The sequence below is a fragment of the Cottoperca gobio genome, chromosome 24 (genome assembly GCF_900634415.1).
Source record: "Cottoperca gobio chromosome 24, fCotGob3.1, whole genome shotgun sequence".
NCBI classification, from domain to species: Eukaryota; Metazoa; Chordata; class Actinopteri; order Perciformes; family Bovichtidae; genus Cottoperca; species Cottoperca gobio.
Window position 1 is genome coordinate 13947152 of NC_041378.1, and position 16232 is coordinate 13963383.

The 16232-nt window shown below is 39.1% G+C and overlaps 1 protein-coding gene and 1 long non-coding RNA gene across 4 annotated transcripts; one reads left to right on the forward strand and one right to left on the reverse strand.

Annotated features, from left to right (window-relative positions):
* Positions 1-1453: 1453 nt before the first annotated feature.
* On the reverse strand, positions 1454-3955 carry LOC115028865 (uncharacterized). The gene is made up of 2 exons (XR_003834599.1): positions 3844-3955; positions 1454-1659 (listed from the first exon to the last, which is right to left on the reverse strand). It is a non-coding gene; the product is annotated as an uncharacterized LOC115028865 (long non-coding RNA).
* On the forward strand, positions 3299-16027 carry gpcpd1 (glycerophosphocholine phosphodiesterase 1). 3 transcript variants are annotated; one of them, XM_029462755.1, is made up of 20 exons: positions 3299-3458; positions 5345-5434; positions 5773-5863; positions 6017-6101; positions 7203-7278; positions 8085-8126; positions 8776-8899; positions 9100-9343; positions 9490-9652; positions 9815-9944; positions 10058-10112; positions 10204-10296; positions 10519-10596; positions 11049-11088; positions 11363-11421; positions 11546-11611; positions 11814-11950; positions 12165-12300; positions 12889-13049; positions 15153-16027. In XM_029462755.1, exons 2-20 carry the CDS (start codon positions 5386-5388, stop codon positions 15349-15351), a joined length of 2028 nt encoding a protein of 675 aa, XP_029318615.1. In that variant the 5' UTR covers positions 3299-3458; positions 5345-5385; the 3' UTR covers positions 15352-16027. The 3 variants fall into 3 exon arrangements, with proteins under 3 accessions (XP_029318615.1, XP_029318614.1, XP_029318616.1); XM_029462754.1 differs by lacking the exon at positions 3299-3458 and adding an exon at positions 4794-5108; XM_029462756.1 differs by lacking the exons at positions 3299-3458; positions 5345-5434 and having other exon boundaries at positions 5811-5863; positions 7022-7278.
* Positions 16028-16232: the final 205 nt, after the last annotated feature.

Consider the following 16232-nt stretch of genomic DNA (forward strand, 5'->3'; position numbering starts at 1 on the left):
CCTTGAGGAATTGCTTTTATTTTCACTTTTTTTAAATCCACTTCACATCATTAGTCTTCCTCGGCTTTAAGGCACTTCATGAGATCTATTGTAAGCTCTTGAAAGCCAAGTTTATCTTTTGGACATAAATATTACTGCAAATGGAGTTAGGAGACCAGGGAGAGACACAAAGAGAAAGCATGGGGGAGAGAGATTGTGTATTCATGATGGGGATTATACTGCAGACACATGTGAGAGACTGAGTCAAACACAAACAGGGTAAATAAAAAATATATCCCATGAAAGCACACATTTACTGCACACACATTCAGTCATAGGACGGATTGTTATGTGAAAAGTGTATGCACTGTAGTGGCTTTATAATACTTCCTTCTCATATTAACGACTATATTTCTAAGAAAAGTCATTTAAGCATCAAAATACAATGTAGTGCAAAAACATCAATAACAAGGATGTATCCATAACCGTTACCCAGTAACACTTTTACAACATGTATGTGGATATTATTGATATGCTCGTAATCAGTACACGAGTTCTGGCAATATGCCGTAGGACACTTAGTGTTATGCACTCACACAGCCAACATGTGACAATAGAAATGCTAGATTATTCAAATAGTAAGTCAGGTTAAGTCTCGGGCTCTTTCAGTGAGCCATAAGAATCAGGTCTGTTCAACTGCTGAGCGCAGTGGAGGGCATATCTGATACTTCAGTTCTCGGAAAATACTGGATGAATCAGCACATTTAGGGTAAGGCTCTTACGATTAAGTTCGATCTGAGCAAGAATATTGTGAGTATTGCTTCCTATGCTGAGGTAAGTCTCATAAACTCCACCTAAGAGAGGAAACTCAGACACTGGTTTCACATTAAACTCTTGAATCTACCTTAATTATGTTATTTGACTGGAGGTTGAACTTATTTTTTACAATGTGCCTTCTAATGTCTGCCTCAAAAAATATCTGTGCTTTAATATGTTAAATTCTATATTGCTTTTATGATTATATGTACATACATTTGTGGACATGGCAGCAACCCATCCTGTCATACTCATCATATGTACAATTTTTCTTGACTTTGATCAAGTTCTGTATGATGTCTGGATGCAGCTCAAGATTTCTGCATTCAGTGTTTCTAATATTATCAATTATTTTCAAGGTTAATTTATTGTCATTGTACAACACAGGGTTGCATGACTTATCTTAGTTATTTGCATTTGTAGAATACTTCCCCCTTAATTTTTTCTTCATATTTCATCATATGCGTACATTTATTACTTACATATACTTTATGTGCAGAGTTTTAATTCACGTTTTAATGTATCTACCTAACTTGGTATGCCTTAGTCTCCCGTGTTTTAGTGTTCTTATATCAATATTGGGATCCTAATGTAATCCTGTTAAGGACCACGGAATGAAAAAACATAGGATCCAAAATACACGACTCCACAAAGTGTCTGACGTACAAACAAAACATCTTTTAATACAAAGTTTACCCATTAACAATAACCATACACTTGACTAGATTTAACCAGACAAACTGGCACAAGACAAGGGGCGACAGGACTATTTATAAATGAGGCAAGGGGACACAGGTGACAACAATCAGGGGCGGGGCAGACGATCACAGAAGCGGGAAAACACATGGCGGGAAGTTAAGTGACCTGGAACAAGAGGGAAAGGTAAGTTTCAAAACAGGAAGTGAACACAAGACATGACACAAGGGAGGTGAACTCTACAAAATAAAACAGGAACACAAATGCAGAGTCATGACAAATCCATTGAAATGCACTAACTAACTAACAAACTGTAGAAGATGCAAAAGATTTAATCATTGGATGTTTTGTAGTAATATCCCAGAATAAAATTGAGTGATGTGTCTTTACTACTAAAAGAGATGCTGCATCTGTGATTCCATCCATGTGATCGATGTTATGACTGTTAACTAAAGTTCATCTTGTTTATAGAACACACCAATTGCAATTGAATAACAATCTGTGTGCTTTATCAAATATACAACGATACAAGAAAATTGATGACATTTTGTGTTTGATCAGTAGCACCGACAATAATTTAGGACAACTATGAATTATTCAAGAGGAATCATTTGGTTCTGTTTTGCCACCTGATGTAGCATCAACTGATGACTGTTACTCCATAATTAACCTACAAAAAAGACAAAGACATGTATATACAGAAAAAAACCCAGAAATTAATGAGCTTAGCAGGTTGTGACTCTGTAATGAGAGCACTGCTGGGTGCTGAGAAATAGCCTGAAATATTCATAATGCTGCAGTCTCTCTTCACTCATAATAATTTCTGTTTCCATTACTCTTTCATCAAGTTCTCACATGCCTTTCTCAATTCTTCCTTTTTTCTTGCAATCTCAAACCACTTTTCGGCGTTGATCCTCTGTTACAGCCTTTGCCAGACACTGGCAGCAATTTAGTTCTACAAACTCTTCATGCTTGAAACATCCGGACCAGAACAGAGATTTTCAGCCCTTTCCCAGGTCAGAATGATAATTCTCTCCCACGCTGAGACCTGCCCCTGCCTCATAACATCTGGGTCCCATTGGTGTTCATTAACACAGCCAGACAAGAAGTGAAGACAGCCTACTCTAAAGAACAGCTTATCCAAAAATTAAAAATATAATCATTCTCATTGTACTCATTAGTACTCCGCAGTGCCTTGTCCAAAACAAGAGGGACCCTGAAATACCTGATTCATCAAAAGACTGTATCATGCTTTGTTTCCATATTCATATTCTTATTAAAGACCTATTACGTTTCAGAGATGAGACGCAATGTTTTTGCTCCTCGCCTCTCTACAGCATGGTGTATTATGTTCATTTGAACACTAGAGGGGGCTACAGGCTAAACTTTAGTTTTCAGTCTATAGTAGATGTCAGCGAAGAAGGCTCAGACTCTGGTCACAGCTTTTTCTTTTGCAGATAAAAATGGAGGAAGGATATTTAACTAAGTCTAACATTGGTTTTTATTGTAGAATGGGCTAGTGTCTATGTGAAGGTGAAGGTGTGGATGCGAGTTAAAAAGGCTACTGATCCCTGTCTGTCCCAGTCAGCCAAAACATGAAAGATAATCCTGTTGACCTTTTGTCTAACAGCTGTGTCACTTTAACAAGTATTTCAGTTACACAACTTGACGCTTTCGTGGAATAGGTCTTTCCTCAAATAGGATTCTTGTTATTATATAATAAATCAGTCCTAATATTTAGGACATTGTGTTCTTTAAGTAGCTTTCAAGAACATTACCTCCTACTTAAAGGACCACTCCTGCCTCCTCTTCAAAATTCAGTCATATGATTACCCAAGTTTTTGCAGGTTTATCGATCGTATGCGCACACCTCTTAATACCTTGTTGCCATGGAAAGTAATTTTATTTAACGTATTTCCCTCCGCTGGATTTGCCCGTGTACTGCGGCCAGCAAACAGCAACATCAGGTCAGCAGCATGGCAAACACCTCCTAAACTTCTACACCGTTAGATTAAAGCCTGCGTGTTAATTCGTTATTATTTTATTATCTTATTATTTTCGACCCATTTGGTCGTAAATGTTCAAATGGACCTAGTAACAACACTATTTTAATGTAGGCTATGACTGTTATTTTACTCCAGAAATTGACATACAATAACAATGTAAGTCTACTGAAGTAATATAATTAGGCCCTACAATCTAATATAAAACTAATAAAAGAACCGTGTCTGAGGTTTGTTGCTAACCAATTCGCCAAACAGTATTAACTGCGCCGCTTTTACTCCCATCTGTTCGACTAACTTCTTGGCAGCCCGATATTTTTTGAAAGGTAAGACATTCCTCTTTGTTTACCATTATTCGAGGTCGAGCACGTGCATTCAGCTCGATTCCGAGGGCACGTTAATGCAGCACAACAGACCCGCCACGAATCCAGAACAGGGCGGTATGAGCCAGCTTCGTCAAGCAGCCAGCGGAAGCCAGAATACAACACGTCATGTGGAAATGATACATTCAAAATAAAAGTTCTAAATACCTGTAAAGGGGGAAGAAGTATTTTAGACAATATCTAGTAACATTGAGCATTTTGAAAATACTGAGGCCATGCCCCCAGTGCAATTGAACCTACCTAAAAATATATTTCACCTTCATAAAATCTGTGAGTCTTTTAAAAAGACGGAAAAACATGTTTTCTCAATGTATTTATTCCATGATTTCTGTGAATTGTATCCCAACGTCACAGTCTAAATTATCTTTCAAAGATACTATGCACTAATTGCAGTGGAGGATACTAGTAAACTTTTCAAAAAGATTTATATTATCAGGTACTCATTTTCCCAGAGCCCTATGTTCAACTCTCAACTCCATGCTATGTTCCCATTTAACAAGTTCCCACAATAGCCAAAGTCATATTAAGAGAATACAGAGCTGGGGGACATCTCTTTCAGGTTCCCATTATGTGTTATGTAGAGCTGGGGAGCATAAGACCCCGTAAAAGCAAGCAACCTATTTTTGGCAGAAACAAATGCACCCACCAATGAAAATGGGGGCTTCATGTGTGTGTAGCGTATGCTATAATAAGAATGTATTTGAAAATACATTGGAGTCCCCTTTTGGTGTTTTATTATTTATTATAAAGGTATGGTCATTAATATAAATTGTCTTATTGTTTACTACAAATTCTCCCTTGAAATATTAACTGTTTAATTTATTGCTACATGCACCGAAGAATGTTGGTCAATAAAGGTTTTACTTTGAAAGTACACACCGGAAGTTTTGTTTATCATTATTGGCAAACTAGATACTTGGTAGTATGTTCTTTGACTCATAACCAATGTGTAGCCAGCTCTGTTACGGTCAGGTTTTTACTGTTAGATTGTCGCTATAGTATTATACCTTTATTGTTGTAATTGTTACACCAGGCGTTATTTGTGTCCTAGGAATATTTTTTATAGTTATGGTAAAGATTTAAGGGTAAATCGCTGGCGCTGAACCAGCTGGTCCGATATGCTTTCACTTAGACTTTCTGCGGGATAACGTAAGGCGGACCTGGCTCACTGAACCCTCCATCTTAAACTGCCCAGGCCCGATACGTTCTGTTTGCTGCCAAAATCCAGAAGGTAACGTTAGCTGTCAATAACCATCTGTTAGCGAGGCCGTAGACGAGCTGGTGGTTAGCTAGCTACTTTACTTTAGTCAGAAACCAGTAAGATGAGGATACTTCTCATAACAGCTTATCAAACAAAGCCAGAAGTCACATGACGTTACTCGCACTCTGCATAGCATAACTGTTATTGAGTTAATAAAATAAGACCGTTAAAAAAAATAACGGAAACAATGTATTAATGTCTTTCAGCTTGTTCCTGCCGCCAGTCTTTCTTTGTGCCTGTGTCAACTATGGAGACCACTCAGGTGACTTTGGCTGTCAGAGGAGAAACATCCGCAGGTATGGCTGCTTAACTTGCCTGGAGACACAACTTAGGATACAGACATGATCTTTATTAACGTACATTTAGAAATAGCTCTGTAGTAAAATGTTATTATTTGCTCTTTCATAGCTGATCTATTTGTGTAGTGTAGCATTGCCAAAACATTGTACTATCTTTCCTCAAATATGGAAATCATTGTTTGAGTTGTGATGTGTTCGTATATAAACACGTTTTCACACAGTTCAGATAAATTCCTGCATCTAAACATTGTAGTTAAAACTTTAAAAGGTTGTTTTAAATGTAAACATATTTGCTGAGGTTACATGAAGTAAAAGGCCAATTTGAACATTTCTAGGGGAGGTGATTGCAGTTGTTGGGAGTTGTGAAGCCCTCGGAAGCTGGGGCCATCAAAGAGCTGTGATCTTACATCCACATGGGAATGATGGGTAGGTTACATTACATGTGTAATCACTTATTAAAAACATGTTTTTAAATTATGACATGATGCATTTTTCTACTACAAAAGGCAGTACATGGTCTGCTTTTCTTGCTATTCTGTCTGATTTAAAATATGAACGTATATGTCGACTCCCTGACAGAAATGTGTGGACTACAACGATCACTGTGCCTAAAGGAGTTGTGTCCAAGTACCGCTATCTCAAGGGCTTCTTTCTGGAGTCAAAGGTGAGCGGAGTCTCCTGTCCGTAGAGTGGTATAGCTTTAGAATGACTGATTGATTTACTCTTTGATGTCAAAGATAATCTTTTGAAAGCAGTATTGGCTAAATATAAATATTGTTAAATTCAAAGACAAAGTCAATTCAAATTAATCTTTGCATGATTTGTGATGATTTCTGGATTTATTTCAATTCATACTTTTCCTGTCGCAGCTCATCAGCAGGAAGGCTGAGAACAGGTTCTATTAGTTTGATTAATCAACTGACTTTGAAATAGTTTGTTGGAAAACACGGCTAATGCTAGGATCACTCACTTTACATACTTCTAAGTGTTATGCCTTAAGGCCAGTGTTGTGGAATAGACTTCCTGTGTATACTCTACAGTAGAGGTAAACAAACACGGGCAACCCTTCCCAGAAAAGAAAGAAAGAAAATATTGAATCAGGCTCTCTCTCAGTATTACTTCCAATTATTCTAGGTGTGTTTATTTTTTCATTATCATGGGTGGGGCTCCCATCACGTGAGATTAAACGTCTTTGTGCGATGCTTTGTAAACTAATTGGCTCAACGTTCCTGTGAGCTGAAACTTGTCTTTGGATTTCAACAGTTGATGCAAGTTTAATTAAGTTAACGTTTGCCAGTGTGGTGATTTATTGGTGACAGTCTGTGTCGTGCGTCCAATTTCCGAAATTGAAATGACTCATGAACATTTCTTAACTTAATGCACCATGTTTTTTCATAGCTGTAGAGTTGGTCAATGATGGGCGTCTGTTTCCTCCGAGTAATATTGACTTTTTTCTATTTAATAACAAGATGTGATGCTGCAAACATATTGCGTCTAAAGGTTGATCATGGCTTTGTCACAGATGAAGAGAGCAGCTTAAAGTGTAACTGAAGCCATTTTTCTTTTCTTTTTTCTTTCACTAAGAAATTCACTTTTCAGAAGTCAACCCATGGTGGCTGACTGCCCCAGCGGGAGATTGGTGACTATACCAGCTCTAAATCCTTTCTCGTCGTCGAACTGGCGGCTCTGAGACTGGCAGACTGACAACTAGTTCAATGTATCTGATTTGAAAACCCTAACATTGTACCAAACATTGAACTTGCAGAGTGCAGGTGGTCCCTTTCAAGTGATAGTCAATATGTGGGAGACCCATCAACAACCCCGCATGATGAGCCCCACAGGTATAGAACATCAAAAGATGGTGCAAAGTGTAGTTGGGTTCGGTAAAGTGCGCCATGCTCAAACCCCCCTATAGACCCCCCCCCCATTCCCTGCCTGAGCACGATATTACAGTTGTCCATTAAAACTAAAGTAGGGTCAGTTCCACTGAAGACACAAGGTTAGTATTTCAGGGACAGTCAAGTCTGGCTTTTGTTATAATGTTTTGGGCAAAGTGTATGTCAAAGTTAACATACAGTGTTTATGTTTTGCCAAAGAGCAGGGACAACACTCTCTGGAATAATCTATAGCCATAAAGGAAACACTGCATTGCACTAGATGTCGTGACCTGATATTGTAGAGCTCTCTAGTTAAATCACCATTGTGTTGGCCTAACACAGGCAGAGCTCATTTAACTTGATGGGTAGAATAGTTACAACCATATCTGCACCCGTCACCCCGTCCTAGTAAACCACTTGTCCCCCCCCCCCCCCCCCCCCAAGAATAAGAATTTGTTACAAATATGAAGTTACTTTTTATATTCAACTGTAGAAGTGTTTTGTTTGAGCTCTGAGTAAACATCCTGCTAAATTAGCTTCATAGACATGCGCATGCTCAAGAGTCGTAGTTAAAAGATTAATTTTTTTAGAATCAAATGTATTTTATTGCTCAGTTGCTTGAAGTTGAGTCAAATCAAATTCAGAGCAAACTGAGAGTTTCCTCTTTTTGCACAGGACATGCTCTGGTTTGATCTGACCTCAACCTTTAACCTCTGTGTACTGTTGATATTGTTCTATCATGTTTCTGATGCGCTTCCCCTTTATTGCAGCATCACACCAGCATATTGACGATGGACAATTTGGAATTCACAGTAAGAAAAACTATTATACCACCACTCACTGCGAACACTCAGGCTTTCATCACTGAATTGCTTGCTGGTGTGAATAAAGGAATACTTAACCCACAAAAAAAGATCATTTGTGTATCAGTTACTCTGTTACCTTGAAAAACACTTTGTTTTTCCTCACATGCCTCCACGGTGAATGAAGAAATCAAAAAATGGAGAACAGTGTTGATGAATGGCTTTTTTGTTAAAACCTTACTATTTAAAAACACTTCCCGCACTTGCACAGGCGCGCTATCTTTCCGTGCGAGTCCGAAATGTTTGAAATTGTAAGGTTTTAGTGAAAATGCGGCCCCCGTTTACTTCAGTTCAAGACTTTTGGACCTTTTTTGATTCTTCGTTCACCACCAAGATGAAAAACAAGTTTTCTTTAAGAATTCAAGGTAACACGGGATGAGTAATTGATCTGCAAATGATCGTTTTTGTTTGTGAAGTATCCCTTTAATCCCTCTGGGAAATGTAAATCCCTACAGACCACGCTGTAGTCCCTTCCTCTGTTTTGAAGTCATTCTTTACTAACGGAACAAACGGTTGTCCCCTCCCTGCTATTGTCGCTGCCACCATTTCTCTGGTCAGCAGACAAAGTGAATTTATGTTGCGTCTTCCCTTTTTGTAGACGGGGTGACTTGTGTTGACTCTGGGTGGCTCACGTGCCAAACAGAGATTCGCCTGCGTTTGCACTATTCTAAGACGTCTCCAGTGTCCATCACCAAGAAGAAATTCAAGAAGTCTCGCTTCAGGTAGGCATGACACCAAAGTGGAATATAACACCACCGAGAGAAAGTGCTTCTTAAAAAGTGACCTGAGACGGATCAGTGGGTCATTACAGAGCTGCTGTTACCGAAGTGTAACAGAAACCCTGCGTATAAGATGAGAGTAAACCGTAATGTCATCACCACGTCTGTATTTACTTAATTGTTCCTTTTACCTCCCGATACAGAATCAAGCTGACATTAGAGGGCTTTGAGGAGGAGGATGAAGATGAGGAGGAAGAGAAACTTAGTCCGTCATCTTTGCTCAAGGAGACCACCACTCTGGAGATCAGCATGATCAGTGCCAACGGCTATAAGTCGCGCCACTCGCAGCCTGAATGTGGGTATGCAATGGAGCCCTCCCAGTGGACCGAGTACAGTATCCACACCATGGACCCATACAACCTGGAGCTCACCTTTGAGTTCTTTGAGGTAATAATTATGGGGAATACTGCCTCTAATAAACTAGATAAACCCATTTATTGATAAGCAATAACAGTAACTTATCAGGTATCATGATTAGAGTGATCTGTTTTCATTTGATTAGTATTGTTCTAACATTATACATTTGTTTACAGGAGGATATGGGTGAGCACGTCGTCCAGGGGGATGCTCATCCAGGATTTGTGGGCACAGCTTGCCTCCTCTCCTCCTCTTTCGCAGAGAGCGGTAAGGACTTCGGAGTGGCCACACTTCCCATAATGGGTCGAAATTCCAGACAGACCATCGGAAAAGTCAGAGGTAAGATTTCCAGACTGGCTGTCAATGATCTGACTATGCAATAGGGAGGGAGGAACTGCTTAACCCTTTCTTTTTTGTTAATATTGTTTTGTTCTAACAGTGACCTTAGTAGTGTGTGGAATGTGGAAATACATGTTGACCTACCATGAAACTCTTTTCTAGTGGATTACCTGGTGATTCGTCCGATCCAGGGATTGCAGTGTGACATGAGCTCCTCCTTCACCAAGTACTGGAAGAAAAGAAGTACTCTGGATGTGGGCCACAGAGGAGCCGGCAGCTCACACGCTGCCAAGTGAGTCATCACAACAGCGCTTGACTTGGCACAGGCAATAGAAAAAAGTTTTGAGTCAATTAGTACATCGGTACACCCTGCGTATGTTAATAAATTATTATTGTGTTTCACAGGCATCACAGAGTCAGGGAAAACACAATTGCCTCATTCAAAAGCGCTGCCAACCATGTGAGTTACTCAGATGATTGAAGCACAAGTAAATATATACCTTTGACATCCTAACGTCTGCCTTACTTATGTGTCAATTATGTACTTGTAGGGTGCAGCCTACGTAGAGTTTGATGTTCACCTCTCCAAGGATTCAGTTCCTATTGTATACCATGATCTGACGTGCTGCATATCCACCAAGAAGGTAACATAAAGGCCCGTCTTATTTCATGATATACATATGAAAATGACTTATAAAGTGTTAAAATCTGAAATGTTATACATCTCCGTAGGTAGTTTTTATTTTACCTTAACTAATCATGGCTTTATTAACATACATTTATAAAAAATAAATAAAAGGTAAGCATATACAAATGTATGTCACTACTTCAATCAATTAATGTCAATCTTTCTATCTCCTTGACAGAAAAATGACAAGACGTCTCTGGAGCTTATTGAGGTTCCAGTCAAAGACTTGACTTATGATCAGCTGCAGCTTCTGAAGGTAGACGGCCAAAACTACGCAACAAAGACCCAAGTTTAACTAAAACCTTTATTATGCTTTAGATAAAAGTTGACAATGTTAATATAAGTTGCACCTTTTCCTGCTGTGAGACGTCAAAAAGTCCGTTGCCTCGTGCTTCTCCTACAGATGGGACATTTGCATCTTCCAAATGAATATTAAAAACATCTTAATCTGGAAGTGATATAGAGTCACACACTGGAGCTGTGGCTTCCATCAATGGAGCATTTTCTGGGATTAGTGCCTTCTAAATGGGCAAAGCTTTATAATATTCCCACAAATGAATGTTAAGAATGTAATCAAAATATTATATCAAACATATACACTTGAGGCACTGCAACCAATTCATTATTAAACCTGGAACTGAAACTAATGTGTTGAAAATGATTTGTTGACTATAAAGTAAATAATATATGTTTTGTTTTGTTGCACAGCTGGCCCGTGCAACTGCGATAAAAGAAAACGATGACAAAGGTATGCACCTATTGTTTGTGTTCTTTCACCACCGTGTGCCAGAAGAACTTAAAGCGGCACGACGTGCTGAAAATCATTTCAAGTTCCGTGTTTCATACAGTGTCCTAACTTACAAACTGTAGATCAGAGGACTGGCATGCACTTAGTTTTGATCAAAGGTGGCTCTGTATGTATTACATCACAGCAAAGTGGTGTAAGATGAATGTATACAAGTTATCCGGCAGATCATCTGTGTGATGTGCATTAACAGTCATCCGTTTGGATTGTCCTTCAGATCTTCTGGACGATGAAGAAGAAGTTGATGAGCATCAGCCGTTCCCTTCACTCACACAGGTAAATTACTTTATGTTATTAGTGGTTGTTTATCCTTTTTTACAACTACAAACACAATAAATGAGTCTTTCTGCATGTCACAGTAAAATAAACTGCATGCTTCATACCTTTTTTTTCTTTTCAGATCTTCCAAGCTATTCCGGAGCACGTGGGCTTCAACATTGAGCTCAAATGGATCAGCCAGATGAAGGTGGGTACACTTAGTCAACAGGGTTAATGATACACACATTTGCTCAATAAATGAAGCTTAAGGGATCTCCAGTAGAATAAGAAATACAGCTATTTAAATGTTAACTTGCTCAAACATAGCGTATAATTAAATGTGAGATAAAAATGTTGATTTTCATGATAATTTTTCATGACTCATGTGATTTAATGCTTTTTATTTACAGGACGGGTCATGGGATGGCAACCTATCATCCTACTTCAACATGAATACCTACCTCGACATCATTCTGTCCTGTGTTCTGCAGAGAGGCGGGAAAAGACGCATCGTCTTCTCCTGCTTCGACCCAGATATCTGCACCATGTAAGCACGGTTAGCCACTGAGGATAAAGTATGCCCAGATTAGGCTGTACAAATGCTTAAAGATTCTTAGTCTTAGGCTTTCAAGTAAAAATGGAATTAGCCAGTCAAGATGCTTTGTTTTACAGGATCTTGACTTGCTAATTAAATATTTACAGGATGTAATTATAAATGCAGTGCATGTTTTGCTGACATCTTTTTCTTGTCGCTTCCTCAGGGTGCGTCAAAAGCAGAACAAATACCCTATCCTCTTCCTGACTCAGGGAATTTCAGAGAAGTACCCTGAACTGATGGACATCCGCTGCCAGACCACTCAGATCGCCATAAGTTTTGCCCAGAGTGAGAATATCATGGTGAGCAGTTGATACAGAAAATCCATTACTTAATGTAGCCACTGAACTTTTCAGACTGTATAACTGTTTACATTTGGTAAGCACTACTTCATATGTAATAGACGACCTAGGCAGGAATTGGCGTGAGAAACGCGTTCTGCACTCTTACCAGCTAAAGTGAAAATGTAATCATTTCAGTACTAGTTGTGGTGCAACCATTGACTTAATCGGGAGTCTGTTACTGTACCAAAATACTGTTTTAAATGTAAAAATAGCTGGTTTTGTACATGCTCCCTTTTTAACAAGCATTGCTGCAGTGCCCTTGAGTAAAGGACTTTGATAAAAATAGACCACCAAGTCGGATAGAATAGCTCTGTGTCAGCTGTCTTCAAGACATACTGAGTGGTTTTAGGAAGTGCTGAAATTGACTCCAGACAGGTTATGCAGCATAATCTGACGTAACCAGTTTTGTTGAAGGCTCACAATGAGCTGAATTTGCTTATTTGCTATGAGTTACATACAATCTTTACGAGCAATTTCATTTTGAGATTAACATAACACAATGAAACCACTTGTTTTCTCACTGGACTTCCTTGCCTGCTCTTTTAGGGGATCAGTGCCCACACTGAGGAGCTGCTGAAGAACCTTTCCTACATTGGGAATGCCCAGTCTAAAGGCCTGGTGGTGTTCAGCTGGGGAGAGGACAACAACGAGCATGAGACCAGAAGGAAGCTGAGAGAGCAGGGAATTGACGGGCTCATCTATGATAGGTAGGTTAAAACACAAGAGGCTTATGTTTTGGTGCCATGTAGGTCCTTGAGACCTCGACAAAAAACATTTCTGTAGATGTTCAGCATAAAGCATGTTTGTGTTCCAAGCTGTTGCTCCACACCCCGTGCTGTAAACTGTACAGTACACTGTGTTGTTGTGTCTCTACTCATGCTGAAGTCACAGTTGTTAAACTGGTTGTTCTGTTTTCTAAATGTGTTTACTGCAATGTCAACACCGCTCCTTGTTATGTCATTGTAACCTTTCAAGGCCCTTCCTATCAGCACAGTTCTTCAGTGTTCAGGGTTCTATCGTCACGCATTGGCAGATATGTTAATCCCTTGGCATCTGCCATAGCTGTTCAGTGGAACGCTTTAGTTAATCATTAAACCTTTTGTTCCTGAATGTGAAACTTGTACACTAGACGTGCCATTGCTGTTACATAAAACTTGGGTTTTCAGCAGGTTGAAAGAGTTTCCGGTGGTCATAGAAAAAATGTTTGTTCTGCCGTTTCAGTTCTGTGTTTCAGTTCTGTGTTTCAGTAAACAGTGCAAACCAGTTTTCTTCTCCAGGCTGTTGTTGTAACTGTGCCTCTTTCTTACAGAATTTGTGAATGCTTGGTGCCATATTTTGACTCAAGTTCTGCAGATTCCAGTAATGTCTCTCTGGTTCCTGGCTGTGTTTTGTTCATTTACTCACTCTACACCCTTTGACTGTTTTTTGGGCCCCCTCCCCCTCTCATTGATACGCAGCAGGAACAAAACAATGTTTCTTGACAATGATGCACGACGGTTGACTTCTCACATGTCGACGCCTCAACAGTACAGTTCTCGATGTTTCGGTGGCAATGATTGTTATCTTTTTGGATTGTACTATACGTGGGGTTGTTTGATTGGTCAACAGCCATGTTTATCATTTTCTTGTGTATTGTTTTGGATACTCCATGAAAGGCCTCCTCATTTTATGCTTTGCATGATACTCAGTGATATTCAACTTGAAGCAAGAAAGGCATCAAGAATGAATGGCTTGTGACGTATTGGCTTCTGGATCAACAGAAATATTGATATCCATCTGCATTTTTATTTGCTAGTTTTATTGGAATTTGCTTAAAGACGACGTATGCAAGTCACATAGCACCAAACCGCATTGACAACCATGCATACTCACTATGTGTAGCTTGTAAATGTCATAAAAGTGAATGGAATGGATGATATCAAATAACATTGATCCAAGAAAGACCTGCGTTGAAGCCTCATAGCTCCCCACCTCCAGATGTCACAGCATATTATTATTATTTTTATTTTTTTTATTGAAGTTGTACATTTTCTATCATTTGCACATATTAAGCTTGTAAATGATCTGCTTGTACTGCAGTTTGGCTTCTTTACAAAAGGGTTGATTGCACTAGAACGAAACTAAAAGTTTAAAAAGAGGTCATTATGGAGAACAGTCAGCCTGGGAAGTGCGGCTCACTGGGGAACACTTATGCAATGTCATGCAACACATGAATGACCTTTGTCCTACATACTGTATAGAGTAAGCCTGCATAGCTGTGCTAAATCTACAGTACCTCCTATGGCAAAGAGGTTATAGCTTATTGGAACAATGCCATTGTCCATATAGGGTTGGAACAATGCCTTTTGTTTTCCATACTGGTGAGGATGTTGGCCATGTGATTTCACCTGGTAGCATGAACTCGCTGGCATCCAGTGCAATCATCCCCCTTACCAAAAGGAATGCATCCAATAGCACTGTTTCCATTATCACTGTTGCAGGAACAAATTGTTTCTACTTATTTTAGAGCAGAACTGGAGTAGTCTTTATGTGTTTGCATCTTGCCTGATTGATATTTATTGTTTCACTTATATCAGATAAAACTTTAAAAGAATTTGAATTATTCCATAAATCTGAATTATAGTTTAGTACTACCATAGATTTTGTTCCACTGGAGTACTTGGTAGTACTGGGAAAAAAATTTACATTATTATTTAGCAACTTTCAGTGTATTGTGATAGTATAATCATATCCCAAAGAGTTTTTTTTTTTTTTACAAAATGAGCAGCATACACTATCTAACTGAACAATGTCTCCTTCTTTCCCTTTAGTATCTGTGATGAGAAGGGGGAGGAACCAAACATCTTTCAGGTAGAGGAGCAGCACACACTGCAGGAGGTTATTACAGACGAGACCCGAAACAGCTCCACATGTTCCTGCTACTCTTTTCCCTGCTCCATGGCTCCCTGCATTGCTTCCAAGGCCCGTTCTGGCAGCGCCGAGTCCGATTCCGGCCTCAGCTCTTCTTAAATGAGATCTTACAAACAAACCACAGATTCAAACTATTGTCTTGCATCTTCACAAAGGTTTTTGTTATTTATGCTTTCTATTGAAATAGGTGGAAGTTTTGCCAAAACATTGTAAGGCAGCCATGTTTATATTTTTTCAGAATAGTCTTTACACAGTAGTGGAACATTGGGAAATCTTTCATGACGGTGGATATTTATTTAGCTAGGACGTTGCATAGCTTCATAGTCTAAGTGCTCAAATTTGAACGCATATGATATTTTACGGGTGAAACAGAACTGCAAAATTAAGTCGTAAAATTCATAATGATGAAGCGTAATGCTATTTTCTGTTTCTGCTGTAATGTCTTTTCTGTGCATGTAGCCATTACTTTAAAAGTGTTATTTTTATTGTCTCGAGTCTCAATGAGCAATTGCTACAGGTTGCTATTTCAGGTTCAGCGCATAAATCATTTGGGAGGTGCAGGTTCGCATTAATAAATGTGCACCTCTTTGTGGATAGTCTAAGGCAAGTAGAAGAAGCCTGCATGAGTGATTCATTTCCTTTTCAGTGGACAGTTAAAAGCACTCCTACTTTCTACGCCAACTGCTTATTGTCTTTGAAGAACTCATAGCTATTGTATTGTAAATGACATTCTGGATGCACTATATCCTTAATTCTTTCTATCTACTTGATTTGATGAAAAACAGACGAATGTTTCAGTTGACAGTGCACATGCATACCACAGCCTTAAGACGGGGGGGAAGGTCTTTTCCTGTTATAAAACCGCCAATACCTCACTCTGAATCCATTAGTGTGAGTACAGAATGGAACACGTACTCCCCCCATATGTCCTTTCTATAATCCTATTTAACTTCACAACACACATTCTTTGTATTGCATGG

Coding starts and splice junctions, on each gene's coding strand:
- gpcpd1 (XM_029462755.1), top strand. CDS start 5,386: ATGGAGACCACTCAGGTGACTTTGGCTGTCAGAGGAGAAACATCCGCA. Junction 9,344..9,489: donor TCACCTTTGAGTTCTTTGAG/GTAATAATTATG, acceptor ATTTGTTTACAG/GAGGATATGGGTGAGCACGT. Junction 11,951..12,164: donor GACCCAGATATCTGCACCAT/GTAAGCACGGTT, acceptor TCGCTTCCTCAG/GGTGCGTCAAAAGCAGAACA.